The sequence below is a fragment of the Calypte anna genome, chromosome 14, assembly GCF_003957555.1.
Source record: "Calypte anna isolate BGI_N300 chromosome 14, bCalAnn1_v1.p, whole genome shotgun sequence".
In the NCBI taxonomy this organism is placed as follows: domain Eukaryota; kingdom Metazoa; phylum Chordata; class Aves; order Apodiformes; family Trochilidae; genus Calypte; species Calypte anna.
This window is the reverse complement of record NC_044260.1, coordinates 1,705,310-1,719,937: the sequence shown is the minus strand read 5'-3', so window position 1 is coordinate 1,719,937 and position 14,628 is coordinate 1,705,310. Positions and strand designations below refer to the sequence as shown.

General features: G+C 47.6%; 2 protein-coding genes across 2 annotated transcripts in view; one reads left to right on the top strand and one right to left on the bottom strand.

Annotated features, from left to right (window-relative positions):
• The window catches only part of SSTR5 (somatostatin receptor 5), a 591,623-nt gene that overhangs the window by 377,766 nt on the left and 199,229 nt on the right, over nucleotides 1-14,628 (top strand). The gene's annotated exons all lie outside the window — the stretch shown is intronic.
• The window catches only part of LMF1 (lipase maturation factor 1), a 182,692-nt gene that overhangs the window by 120,976 nt on the left and 47,088 nt on the right, over nucleotides 1-14,628 (bottom strand). Inside the window, exon 4 of the mRNA XM_008490427.2 lies at nucleotides 7,322-7,470. Within this exon, the coding sequence (XP_008488649.2) occupies nucleotides 7,322-7,470 (149 nt within the window). The remainder of the gene's footprint in view (nucleotides 1-7,321; nucleotides 7,471-14,628) is intronic.

The following is a 14,628-nucleotide window of genomic DNA, read 5'->3' as shown; positions in this document are numbered from 1 at the left end:
GACAGAGAAGTCATCGGCGTTGATTTTCCTCCCGTTTGATTTGGGGATGTTTTTTCAAGCCCAGGCTCTCAAAAAGCCCCTTTGAGAAGCCACCCTGGCTGCACCAGCATCTGACTGACTTTGAAGACAGCTCTGCAAGGAGTGGGTGAAAGGGATTTGGAAAAGTACTTGGCATTAGAGGCTCCCTGCTTTTTTACTGCCACCGAAGCAACAACAAGTCCTCCTGCCAAGGGCTATTACTAGACAAATGGAGAGAGATCAGAGGCACAAAGGAGGTTGCTAAGGAGTCAAGTGTGGGATCCCTGCAGAGAGGAGGAGGGCTGCAGCTGGGACGGCAAAGGTCAGAACATTGCAGACATCATTTTCCAAAAATTCCCATGAAGCTCCGGCGCGGGAGTCGGGAGCCTGGCCCCGCCGCGCTCGCCTCTGAATAATGAGAAAGCCATAAAAGAAAGCTCCCTTTCTTCCCTCCTACCCACGCTAATGTAATAAAACAAATTAGAATAATTATTCTCCATTTCAGAGCCATAATGCCCAGGATCAGGGGCACGCTTGTCACCGAGATGACAACTACATCCGTTTGATTCTTCTTCTTTTTTTGTATTTACCGAGCTCGCTTCCATTCCAGCTTTGATTTCATTACATCTAATGCGATTTTACTACAGGCATCCAGATTCTGTTTGCTTCAAAGTCTTCATTATTTTTGCCAGAAAGTTCATCTCCCCTTATTAGCTAATCACATCCCCACCCTTTCCAGTAACCTTTAAAATGCCACCCACATTATGACACTTTTCACAGAATCCAAGCAAAACCAAAACAAGAAAAACAAAGAGTTTCACATGACCCGCTGGTTGCTAAAATAAGTCACTGCAGTTTGTTAAAAGAAACACGTTTTGGTTTTTTCCAACAGTAAAGAAAATTTAAAAATGTTTTTTAAAGAGATTAAATATCTAATGAGATACAAGTAATCTGGAAATAACTGAGCCTTTCCCTGTGCAAACACATCTCTGTGTGAAAGATGGGCAACACTGACTGGGAAACAACGATGAGAATTTAGTGGGAAAATTTATTGCTAATTATTATAAATCTTTCTGCACTATTTCTTTCTCAAGACTACCACTTTACATGATCTTTTTTCCTCCTGTAAAAGAGGAAATGTATCTTTTGTGTAGACTTGAAATGCCAGAGGATTTAAATTACTTCCTAACTCTCTGCCTGCCAAAAAATGCTCCAGGACTCCTCTGTCCTGCAGCAGCTTCTTCCAAGGATGGACTTGAACAGCTTGGAGATTCAGAGCTCTGATCTGGGAGGGGGGACAGGGTAGGAGGGGGTCAGTCTGTAATTGAGGAAAGGAAATCCAAAAAACAGGGGGGAAAAAAAAAAGAAAAAAAAATTTCTTTACAAAAAGTAAACCAAGGGAAGGAACCACCAACTCCCAAATTACAACCAACTTGCACAGATGCACCTGAGCTTCCCTGAATTCCCCTTGTGAAGGGATCTCCAATCCCTGTAGATAAAGGGGGGAAGAAACCCCCTCCTCCCCAGGGTGACCCCGGGCTCCTGGGGGCCACCAGCCTGCGAGCAGGAGCCCTGCAAGAGGGCAAGGCACAAGGAAAAAGTCAAGGACACTGCACAGATACCAGATAATTGCTCAAGTATTATATAAAACCTCACCTCTATTATAAATACAATTATGTTATTTAATAACATATTAAAGGATCTAATTCTTCAGGCAAACACGAGCTTGGGCTTAAGCAGAGGAGCAGAACCTGCAGGGACCCATCTGCCCCCAGCCCCTGCTGGGTCCCCCCAGCCCCGACACCTGCAGCAGCCACTGAGAGGTTGGCAGCTTGGAATCTGAATTTCCTTGCTTTGGGCACTTTTAAATTAAAGTGGTAACGTGCTTTAAATCCCCTTTCTCTGCTTTTTCACTCTACTCTTCAATCCTTTCCTCCAGAAACTAATCAAGATGTCTCAGACTCACTTAGACTCTTTGCTCCCGCCACCTTCCCTGGTAACTTGTTCCATATGTCTCTGACCCTGTGCAAGACACAGCTCCACCTTAATTTTTCTTCCAGTTTCCCAACGTGCTGTTACACCCCTGGCACCCGATTCCCTCTCTCCTCCCCACTCCATCTCCAGTCGAGGGAATTCTTTGTGCAGAACATCCCATCACCAACATTACCTACCTGAGCATCTCTGCAGTGCTGCTAGTTCTCTGCTAACAGGGCACTGCAAACCCATCCTGATGCAAAACAAAATGCTTATTTAGAACCATGGATGAATTAATTAACAACCCCTCCATTAACAGGCCAAACAAGCTGTGTCCACAGCCTCACATATATGTAAGTATATATATATATAAATATATGAGTGTATGCTGCCATGAAACAGGCTTGCAGGAACAAGAGTGGGAATCTCAAAGCATTTAACCTTCTTGATGACCATTTCTGACAGACCTTCTCACAGATACCTCCCTTGCTCAGAGTGTGCATCAAGGTGGGATCTGTGTTAACAGCCCAGCCCATCGCTCTAACACATTCATGTCCCACAAAAAGAAAAGCTAAGAGGCACAGGAGACACTTTTAAATAGGCGTGATGAAAAAAACCACAATAATTGAAGCACACCATCACTGCTGGGTGCTCCCAAAGGGACCCCGAACACCCAACAGCATCACAGCCACGTGCAAGCAGCGAGCACCCACGCTTGCTGGGGTGCAAGCAAAATGACTCTCAGCTCTTGCTTCTCGTTGTCCTCGAGCCCAACCTGACTTAAAGGTGCTTTATGTGCCTCGTGTTTTGCAGGGGGAACACCAGCTGTAAATGGATAATGACATTTCCATGCTGCATTTAGCACCAGCCCTCCAAGTGCCAACTGCACGGCAGCAGCCGCTGGGAGCTGCAGTGAAGCAGCAGCAGCTCCACATCCAGGCAGGCTCCCCCTGCACAACCTGCTCCCTGAATTTCTCCTGCAGCAGCAATCCATGCTGTGCATGGTATACACTTGTTAAAAATCTATACACATACTTTGGGTGTCTCCAAACCTGGAATAACACGGAGAGGGAGAGATGGCACCTGGGCGAACGCCGCTGCACACATCCATAAAATCCACTTTGCACCTCCTGCTGCCTGCTAGTGACTGCTCTCCCAGTTAAGCCAAAGGTGTAACAGTGCAAGGACAGCTCTTGGTGTGGAGCTGGGCAGGTCTGAACCTGGCCATGAATGATTTTGGCAGCCTTAGGCTCAACAAACCTGCCCGAGTGAGGAGGGGCTCAGCAGGCAGCATCCTTTGCTGTGCTCAGGGCTCCCATGTCCTCACTCCTGCTCTGCTTGTAGCTGTCCCAGTTTCTCTCCTGGCTCAGTTCTGGACCCATTTCCCCATCTCTGTCCTTAAGTCCCATCTTCTGTCCCCAGCAACAGGGTGGTTTTTATAAGGGTTTTCACTGCTTGCCTTGCTTTTTGACCTGTCCTGCCCTTACTTCCCCAGCTCCAGCTGGCACAGGCAGTGCCACTCACAGCATTAAATTCACAACACACCCAGTTTACTCTGCTTTAGGGACAGAAAGGTGTGCTGACAGTGGGGAAACAGCCCCTTGAAAAAAAAACAACCCTCTGGTGGGAGACTGGAAGGGCTTTGTGTAACAAGCAGAGGTGACAGAGGTGAGCCCTGGGAATAAGAAGTGGGGAAATCACCAAAGTCCTGTCCCTGGTCACAAGCATCAGCCTTTACAAGTCTAGATCCAGCTTGATGCATGCCAAGAGGCAGCACAGGGTGGCATCACAGCACCAGCCAGACAGGGGGTGTCACAGCTGGTACAACACAAATCCCCAGCACAGAAAGCAGGAGATGCCCTGGACACCCACCACCCACCCACCCACCCTGCTGGCTTCAAGGGGCTCAAAAGGCTGAGCCTTGCCTTGGATTCTTCCTAAAAATCTACTGAAACCACTTCATCTACTTCTCTCCCTCAACACCTGTTTTTTCAGTCACTCAGTTTTATCAGGGTTACCATGGTTACCAGCACAGGTGTTGACAAAACCCAAATTCTCACATTTCTGAGCCAGTCCCTACCCAACGTTTCCAGGACACTCAGCTAAGGAAGAAACAGCACCTGTGGGCTTCTGGTATTTAGGGATGCAATCACTAATGACTTTCAGGATCCAAAGAGCTCCTCCAAAGTTTCAGCATCCCAGTGGCAGCAATTCAGCAGCCCACAGCTCCCCCCAGTCTGTCCCCAGCCCAAGGAGGGCAGATATTTGGACTCCCCCAGCACATGTTTTTTGCCTGCAGCAGGTAAATACATAAATATGTGAACAGGACAGAGTTAGCATCTACTTTCAAGCCTTTTGAACACCAAAACCAAACAAAACCTAAAAAGGGATCGGATTAACAATTGCTTAATGGGGTTTTAGCACTGCACAGGAACCCAACCATAGTAATTCAACTTGAATTTCTCCCCCAAAGTTACCATCAGGTAACCTGGCTGAGGAAATCCCCTTCCTGCCAGCATGGGCTGCTCCCTTTGCCAGGTTACCATGGTTTGGTTAACATCCCTGGTTAACCTGCTGGGCTGAGCCCTTTGCTTACCCACCTCTGGATTCTCAGGGAAACACAAACCAAGGCTTTGCAACTTCCAGGCTTCAAGAAATCCAAGTGAGAGAGAGTGGCAAGCAAAATGACAGAGACATCAAGTAATCCAGCACTTCTGGGGAAAATCAGCCCCATAAATGTCTGTTTGCATCACTTATTTCCTAACAAGCTGCTGGCTCACACAAAGGGACTGCTATTCTGTTGCCTCTGCATGTTCCTCAGAAGCATCCCTCTTTACATCCCGCACTAATGGATCATTAGGAACATCAAACATATAGATTGAATCACATAATTACCCCTTTTAAAAAGTCAGCAATATTTGAGCTCAGCCCAGCACTTGCTGCCAATCAAACCCCAGAAGCAAAGCCTGCCTGTGCTCCTCACCTCCCCCCAGCACCCAGCCAGGATTATTGTACCTTTTATAGGCTGGGGCTCCCCTCAAAAAGCCCAGTTTGATGTGCTCTGGGGAGATGGATGGCAACAGCCTCTTTACAGTCAGGTTTGGTTTGTTTTGAGCAGCTACAGGGCTTGAATTTCTGCTCCTTCACAGCCTGGTACAAGAGGGGCTGGGGTGGGCCCATCAGCACATGGTTGGGTAGGAATTCCTAGTGCTCCAGAGCAAAGTCTCTGGTTTTTAGAGTTCTAAGTTCCCCCAAAAAAGGAGCTGACAAAAAATCTACCCCTGTGATATAGGAATGGGCTGAAGAAATGGAGAGCTCCAGGCAGGAACCTGGAGGCTTCAATGGGAGCAGAGCAAAGGAGAAAGAAGATGCTCATCTAAGGTGTGTTTCAAACCCTCACAGGGCACTGCTCACCCAGAAATATTTCTCTTGTCACCAAGCTGACAAGAGAGAATGCCATTTGCTTGGAGGATGATGTTGTCCAAGGACAACCTTACCCCAAGCAGCCAGAAGAGGAGCCCCCAAAGAACCATGGGGGAAAAGTCAAACTTTCTTTCTGCCCAAAACATAAAGACTGCCAATCCCCCCCTTGGGGAAAAATCTTCCTTCAGGCCACATTTGTGCACACACTTCAGCTCTGCCCCCATTAGGGGAGAAATCAAAGCTGGCCTGGGAGCAGGTGGCCCTGGGCTCCTGGAGGATGCTTTGGTTTCACACATTAAACTCCAGCCCTGGTGCCTGCAAGCATCATTACCCAGCTGAGAAGGAAATGTACACGTGTTTGGGCCCCCAAACATTAAAGATCCCATCAATCATCAATTTCCACTTGCTTGCATAGATCCCTATTTAATGACCTTTCCATGTTTTCCTCTCCCATGCCTGTTACTTATATATCAGTAGCCCAGACAGACAAGGGACTGGAGGGGAAGCATCTCCTCTGCAGAGGCTCTCCCTAAAATAACAGGAGAGTTATGGCTCTCCAGATAAAACCCAGAAGCAGCACAGAGATAACAGTAACAAAGATGTTTGGGGAGCACACTTGGCTTTTATAGCCAGCCTGTCCCATAATTCAGATTATATATTACACATTAGCAGGGACAGAGTCAGACTCCCATTTTAAAAGGAAAGCAGGGTACAAACTTGTGAAGAAAATGAGTTGTGTTTCCCTCCACTTGTTGTCAAGGGCTGTTTGGTCCTTCCTATAATCAGCATTAGACTGAGAAGAAATATTTCAGAAGCTGAGATCACAGGAATCAGCCTCCATCCACCAGGGACCAAGGGGGCTTTGCTGCCATTTTCCAACTTCAGCAGTGATAAATGGCCCTGACAATACATTCACTATGAAGTTCCTGAGCAAAAACACACCCCGAGAAAAAGCCCACTCCAATAAACCCCAAAAACCCAGCCCCAAGCCCTAAAGTCAAAGCAAAGCCCAACATGCATTTAGGGCAACTTGCATCCTGGACTTCACCAGCTCAGAGGATTAACCTCATCTCACCTTATGGGTCCTAATCCACCAAAGCCAGGGAACACTCTCAGCTCCTCTGGAAACAGCACCCAAGGGTCCTGCAGGGACTGAGACCCCTCGAGTCACCCCCATGGCTGTCACTAATGCGAGCAGCACTGTGTCACTGCACCCACAAACCTCCAGTCCCTTTGCAATCTCTTTTTTCAGTGATCACAGAAAGTTAGGGGTTGGAAGGGACCTCGAAAGATCATCTAGTCCAACCCCCATGATGAGCCTGAGCTTAAATTATGGGGAGATTTTGAAATGGCCAAAATGCAGATCCAGGTGACAGGATTACAGCCCTGCCACACCTTTACTTGAACAATGATTTGTCAGTTCCTGATGGATTCTTTTACAAGGTACTTGGGGATTTCCACTGGCACTGGGACAGCGAGGCACCAATTGTTCTCTTTGAAAACCCAGAGCAGAGAATGACATTTTGGTGAAGCACAAGCAAAGGGAAAATAACTGAGGGTAAAGCTCCTGGGAAGTACCCACTGGATTCCCAAGCAACTTATCAATGCTCAAGTCTCAAACTTCACTTCTCTTCCTCTCCAAGAGCCAATCACAAGAGCAGCACCAACCTACCAGTGCAGATATTCTTATATATGTTTGTCCTCCTTAAAATAAACACCAACCATAAACTGAAAGACACTGCCAACCAGAGCCCCAAATGTCCCCTGCTACCTGCTCCTTCCCTGTAACCCCAAAAAATTCCCCCACCAGAGGACTGCTGGAGCAGGGGAAGGCTTTCTGCTAGGACAAGATCCTCTTTTTGCCATCATCTGAAACAAATAAAAAAAAACCCAAAATCCCACTTACTGCTCCCAACATGATCCTGAAAATCAGCCACCGAAAGGCCCAGATGACGATGGGGGAAGGAGGAGTGTGCTGGGGCAGGCAGGAGAGGGTCCAGAGGGGGCAGAGGAATATCCCCAGGAATCCCGTTTCCAGCAGCTGTGATTCCCATCCTGTAGTGTCCACATGTGAGAAAAAAGAGAAAAAAAAAAAAAAAATTATCATTCTTGTCCAAGAGCTGTAAGTTATCCTTTCAGAGATCTGAAACACATCACACACTGAGAATTCAGCTCCACTGGGAAGGTTGTGAATCAACTTTTGGTGCATGGGGTTGTGCTCTTCTTCTCCAAAGATGCCCACTGATACTTTTGTTCTTTACATCATTAGTGGGAAGCCAAAGAAGAGGTAAAAACTTTTCTGAAGCAAAGGAAAAGCAATTTAAGTGCCCAAGCAAGATGGCCCAGGCACAGAACTGACCAGTGCTCCTCCCAACAGCCCCACTGATTTTAATGGATTTGTGCCAATATGGGGCAGTCTTTATCTTCAAAAGGAAACAATTAAAATCCCATTCATAGAATCATAGTATCATAGAATCCTTGGGGTTGGAAGGGACCTCGAAAGATCATCTAGTCCAACCCCCCCTGCCAGAGCAGGGCCACCTAGAGCACTTCGCATAGGAACGTGTCCAGGCGGGTTTTGAATGTCTCCAGTGAAGGAGACTCCACGACCCCCCTGGGCAGCCTGTTCCAGGGCTCTGTCACCCTTACAGGAAAAAAATTCCTCCGGATATTCAACTTGAACCTCCTGTGCTCCAATTTACACCCATTACCCCTTGTCCTATCACTGGTCACCACTGAGAAGAGCCTAACTCCATCTCCCTGACACTCACCCCTTACATGTTTGAAAACATTGATGAGGTCACCCCTCAGTCTCCTTTTCTCCAAACTAAAGAGACCCAGCTCCCTCAGCCTTTCCTCATAAGGGAGATGTTCCACTCCCTTCATCATCTTAGTAGCTCTGCGCTGGACTCTTTCAAGCACTTCCCTGTCCTTCTTGAACTGAGGGGCCCAGAACTGGACACAATACTCCAGGTGCGGCCTCACCAATGCAGAATAGAGGGGGAGGAGAACCTCTCTTGACCTACTAACCACACCCTTTCTAATGCACCCCAGGATGCCATTGGCCTTCTTGGCCACAAGGGCACATTGCTGGCTCATGGTCATCTTCTTGTCTACCAGGACCCCCAGGTCTCTTTCACCTACACTGCTCTCCAGCAGGTCAGCCCCCAACCTATACTGGGACATCGTGTTGTTCTTCCCCAAATGCAAAACTCTACACTTCCCCTTGTTGAATTTCATCATGTTTCTCTCTGCCCAACTCTCCAGCCTGTAATTAAGTTTTATTCATCATCAACATTAACGTGCAAGCAGGAGCTTCGAATCTTAAACAGTAAAGAAAAATCATAGGGAAAAAAGCCCAAATCCTCCATCAAGCCAGTTTTATACATTGCTGGATTTGGCAAAATTCCTCTGGACTGAATACCAGTGGAGCTGAGCTCAAAGCACAGCCTGGCAAGCACAGAGTGAACTTGTTACCTGGGATATCAGATGCCTTGGAAAAGCCAGGCTATAACCTACTGCATGCAAATCTGTATTTTGTATTTTCTTTTTTCAGCACAGCAGAGAGGATAAATATTGAAATTATTCTTCTGGAAGAGCCAGGAGACAGCAGGTCTGTTTTGACAGGTGAAATCCAACCTCCACCACCTTTTAAAGTAACAATATACTGATGCCAAAACCAAATCACCCCAACATTGTCCTCCCTCTAATTACACCCTTTTCCTTTCAACCATTTCTGTGTGATACAAATCCACTCTGCAGCCGTTAAAAGAAAATTAAAAATAATGACACAAAATAGCCTGCTAGTGGGGACAACTCCTGAAAACTCAGCAACCTTGTGGGGGCCATCAGAGATGATGGTATTCCCATCTCCATGTCTACATAAATCTGACCACATAGCATTCATGGGCCACTTGTAACCATGCTCCTTCCCAAGAGCCCTCCAGGAACTTTGCTGCTTTCTAAATGGCACCAAAGTTTGGTCCCTAACACCAGCCAGGCAGGGAAACACCTCCCAAAAGCATTCATTTCTTCCAGACAGGTCTGAGACACCTAACTACACGTCAGGTCAAGATTTTTAAAAGCCATGATTTGATATTGTCACTCAGAGCTCTAAAATACTGGAAGCAGCAAGCATGCAATCTTATTTATTTCCCTTAATATGCGCTGAGTCCCTTAAATCAAAATGCAGTATTCAAATGCAAGATGCAGCAATCAAACAGATTATCTGACATCAAAAAGTTATCAAAAATAAAAATAAAAACCCAACATTCAAAAAAAAAAAAGAAACAAAAACCCCCAACATTCTCCCTCTATGCATCCTGTGGTTTCCAGAGCAGATACCCCGACTGCCAAAATCAGAGCTTCTGAGAGGAGAAATGAAGTTTCTTGTTAGAAAAGCAGCTGCACCAGGAAAGCAAGGGCTGAAGCCAAATGTGAAAGGTTAATTGTTACTAAACCCAGCCACAAATCCCAGCAATGGGCAGTGAAACTCCTTGGTGCAGAGGCCTTGCACAAGCATCCCACTGTTGTTCAGCTTTTTCATATGTTAATCGCTGTCCTTCCCCCTGGCAGATCTGTAGGATGCAGTGGGATGGCTGAGCAGGGAGGCAGATAACAACCTGGGCATCCCTAGGGATTCTTGGCCCTTTGCACCTTCACTCCCCCGAGCAGGACACGGCAGCAACTTTTCCAATTTTTTAATTTTTAAGCCTTGGGAAGTGTTTCTGGCCCTGCAGGAAGGGGGCAGGAAAGGGCAGCGCCATCCCGGCTGATGCTGTTTGGAGTGAAATGATTTACAGGAGCCCACACCAAGCACATGGGGACAGAGTGGATGTGACCCCAAAGCCAAGAGGGAGCCTTCCCAACATGTGCTTGGAGCAGGGGCTCAGCCTGCACCTGTGCTGCTGGTTCCAAAGAACCAACTTGGAATCCTGGCACCAGCACCACCACCACGGCTGCGAGTCCAACAGCATAATCCAGTGTGAGCCCTGCCAGGCAGGGACACAGCTCAGGGATGGAGCAAGCAGTGCTGCCAGCTGTTGGGACCAACCTCTGAAGTCACCCAGTGCTGACAAGGGGGGTGGCCATGGGGACAGCTGAGCCAGCACCAAAGAGGCTTTGCCTGCAAGTGCAGCCAAGGACAAACCCCGGTCCCAGCCCCGCTGCACAACTCTTCACCTAAACCTCCCCAGGCTTGTGGCTCAGTTCTGTCCAGCCCCGTGGATGGTGATGGGAGATTTGCCAGTGCAGATGAAGTGCTGTGCTCTGCTCCTGACCTCGGGAGGAGATCACGGAGGGTTCCTGCTCAAAAACACAATAAAGCTGCAGACACGCACGGAAAACCTCTGATTTATTAACAACCCTCTTCCCGGCGGACTGAGGCTCCACAGCTGGTAATGTGGTCATGCAGATCAATTTTCTGTACTAGCACACATCACCCAAGCAGTCACATACCCTGTCCTCAGCCGGGGAAGCTCCTCTCTGGCCTCCATCCATCCTTCTCCCACCCCAAGCAGCTCCTCACCGTGGCCCCTTCCCCGTGGCAGCCCTCCCACTGCCAAAGCCACCCCCAGAGCTGTCACCACTCCCTGCTTAGCATGGCCTCATCCTGGTGGAACCTGTTATTCCTCTTCCAGGCTTCATGGTGTGCAAACAAAGTGATGCTACTCCCCGAGCAACACGAGGCACGGTTTCCACTTCAAATTTGACAGCTAAATAATAAAAAAAACCTTTTTTAAGGAGGTGAATGCATCGCTCGAGACCCCAACTGCATCCAGGGCAAAGCGTAAAAGGGGGGAGCTCTGCTGCAGATCACGTTCACTTCAGTGTAAGTTGATATTAGAAAGCAAGATTACAAGATCCATCAACAGAAACCTTGCATTTCTAACTGCTGACTTCCAACCAGTTGTTCATGTCTGCCCCTTAAAAGCCTCAGACTGAAAATCCCCTGCAATCTTAGACAGGTTCCAGGCTGTAACCATGTGTCTGCTGAACACTGCTGAAGTTTGAGCATTGCCACCTCCTAACACCACTTCCGAGGCTCTCAAAGCCAGAAAACACTGAAAGGTGTCAACCAATTCATCACACCTGGTCAGAGAAGACCTTAGGAACAACTGCCCTGTGCAGCTAAGGAGGAACAGGATTTTTCTCCCTATCCTTATCCTCCTCTTCTTGCTGTCGAGTGGACAGTGTTGTTGGGATGCATCTCCTGGTGTGGCAGTGCCAGGCAAAGGAATCCAACCCAACTGCATCCTCCATCTCCACCAAACACACCAGGAACCACATCCCTCCTCCAAACTGCAGGAATTCCCAACTCTTGACATCTTTTAGGAGCTCTAGCCCAACAAAAGCAGACATGAAGGAAGTCATTCCCATGACCTGGAGGGACCTTGGGGGGGGATTCAATGATCCCCCCACTTTGGGGCTGTGGATAGGCACTGGGCATCAGTAACTTTAGGAGCAGCCACAGAGCATCACCCAAACCAAGAAACCAACAGCAATGTGAGACTCAAAGCACTGGCACAAAGTGGAGCTCTCTTGCCTGTAGCAACCCCAATTTACCACGTGTGGAGACATCTCCCAATTCCAGCATTTCTGGAGCGAACCCCATTTTAGAAATGACAATAAACCCCAAGGTATTTAAAGGCATCAGGGCCATCTCAGCAAGGCAGCTCCCATCCTCAGAGCCCCGAGCACCACATCCTCATTGCCTGGCTTAGATTTGGGGGTTCACCTTCACCCCGGTCCCTCCGGCCCCGGCGCACACTGATACTGCTGGGAACGAAAGGGTCACGTTGTTGACCCACCTGCTCCTGTTTTCTTCACTTGGATCTAGTCAAATTTCAGCAGCTGCAGAGCAGCACAAAGCACCCCATTGTTATCTCCCGCGCAGCCGGAGAGGGAGCCATGGGCTTGGGTTGGTTTTTGTTGTTGTTGTTGTTGTTGTTGTGGTTGTTTTGGGGGAGAAGAAAAAAAAAAAAGGAAATAAAATGAACTGCCAATGGTGGCTGCACTTGCCCCACACACGTTTCAAATGTTTGTTACGTGCTCCCGTGGAGTTTGGTATTTTCCAGAGGTCTCTGCCGGGGCAGGGAAGGAGGAAAAGAGGGGAGGGTGTGCCAAGGGGGCAGGAAAAACAGGGAAGAAGGGGAAGACGCAAACCCCAAAAAGCTTTCCCATTTGCCTTTTTAGGGTTTGCAAATGGTTTTCTTCTTCCAAATTAGATAAAACCCAAATCCTCCAAGAGTTTATATTTTCAGCTGAGAACCATAGTTCAATAGCAAGGGATCTCTAGAGTCAAACCCCATTTGCTGCTTGAAAGAGGAACCCTGACAGCCGGCACCGCGCGTCTCCCCGAGCCCTTCGGCAGAGACTGTGCCCCTTGGCAGCAACATCTGATGTGCTGTAGAAAACATTACTGGTGCTTAACATGTAAGGTTAAAAAAAAAAAAAAAAAAAAGGTCAATTTGGCATGAACAGTCTCCAGAAAAGTCCAAAGCAGCCCCATTATGGCTCCCTACAGAGGGTATTATTTCTAATGGAATATAGATTATATATCATTATATCGTTAAGGCTTCCAATTTTCATCTTTATTATTTACTGTCAAATACTTGATGAAAAAAACAGCTAGGTTACAGCAGCTTGTCCCCGTGGCTAGAGAGGAAAAGCAGTGCAACCCCTTGCCACCCAGCCCTGCACACTGAACCTTCTGCCTTCCTGCATCCCAAACCAGATTGCTGTTCACAGGGACATTTGGGGAGAAAGCCACGAGGCAGAACAGAACAGAAAACCTTTGGAATTAAACAGTCAGGTCCAAAAGAGAATGAAGTTTCTGATTTTTAACTAAAAAAAAACACCCTGTTTTTCTGAGAGAAAAAGGAAAAATCTGGTCAAACTCAGAAATCATGGAATCAAATTAATTTTTTTTATTAATTCCCCTCCTTCACAGGCTGAAACCCCGCGCTGTCTCTTTGGGTTTACACATACCCTGCACCTACAATTTATAGAGAGGACTTTTGCAAATGCTCCTACAATGCAGAGGCATTTCCCAGCTCTCTGCAGGCAGCACAGGACAGTGCAGCTGTCTGCCTATGAATATTGTGTGTCAGACACCCCGGCAGCCCCAGCAAGGAGATACCCAACCCGGAGTGATTTACCCTGGAATGGGATTAAGTGCTCCTCAGCCTCCCTCCTCCCCACCTCCCTGAAATGGAGCAGCACAACCACTGCAGGGCCAGCACTCAAACACCTGTTGAAAATCCCTCCGGGATATTCTGACCAAGGATTTTTAGTTTTGCAGATATTTGTTGCAACCACCACGTGTGGTTTGAGTGATGCAAACAGGAAATTCAGTGCCCTTTGCTTCTCTACCCACTCCTTGTCCTTGTCACCTTCCCCATCACAGCATCCTCCTTCACCCTGCCACCTGGACTCGTCTCCCACTTGCAGAAATACAGATTAAATTGGTAAATGCTCACAGAATCAGAATTATTTGGGTTGGGAGGGACCTCTCAAGGTCATCCAGTCCAACCCCCTGCAGTCAACAGGGACATCCTCAACTCAGAGCCTCATCCAGCCTCACCTTGAGGATCTCCAGGGATGAGGTCTCAGCTACCTCCCTGGACAACCTCCTCTATTTGGCTGTGATAAGTGTACTGATGTATCAATATTTTTCTTTTAAGAAGTCCATATTGCCTTACTCAGGTCAAATTCAGCCCTCTTCCAACTGGGAAAGATAAATCTCAAAAAAGCAGAAAAAAAAATAAAAATCAAAAAAACCCACCCATGAAAAATAAATAGGTTTGCTTTTTCCTACTAAATTTTTTTTAAACCCAGAATACTCCACAAACCAAGACCACTTTCATCACAGCAACAACTTCCTCAAAGGACAGGAAAGGCCCCAGCTCTCCTAAGACAAGCTTTGTTTTGAAGTGCCTTGCTAACGTGTCCTCTAGAAAATTAAAATCTGGTGTCTGCCAGCATGAAACAATGGCCTCACCAAACCCCATGGCAAAAGGCTCACCAGTTTCAACTGGGTTTGGCTTTCAGGCAGAAGCTTTTCATGTCTCAGCTACCACCTGTTGAAATATTCTGCTTTTTCCTCTCTGCTGGGGACAGAGCTCACCAGGCAGCCCCAGCTTCAGGGTTGCCTTCACTACAGCATCTCAGAACAAAGAGAAATCTTGCCAGGCACCTTCCCCACAGGGACCT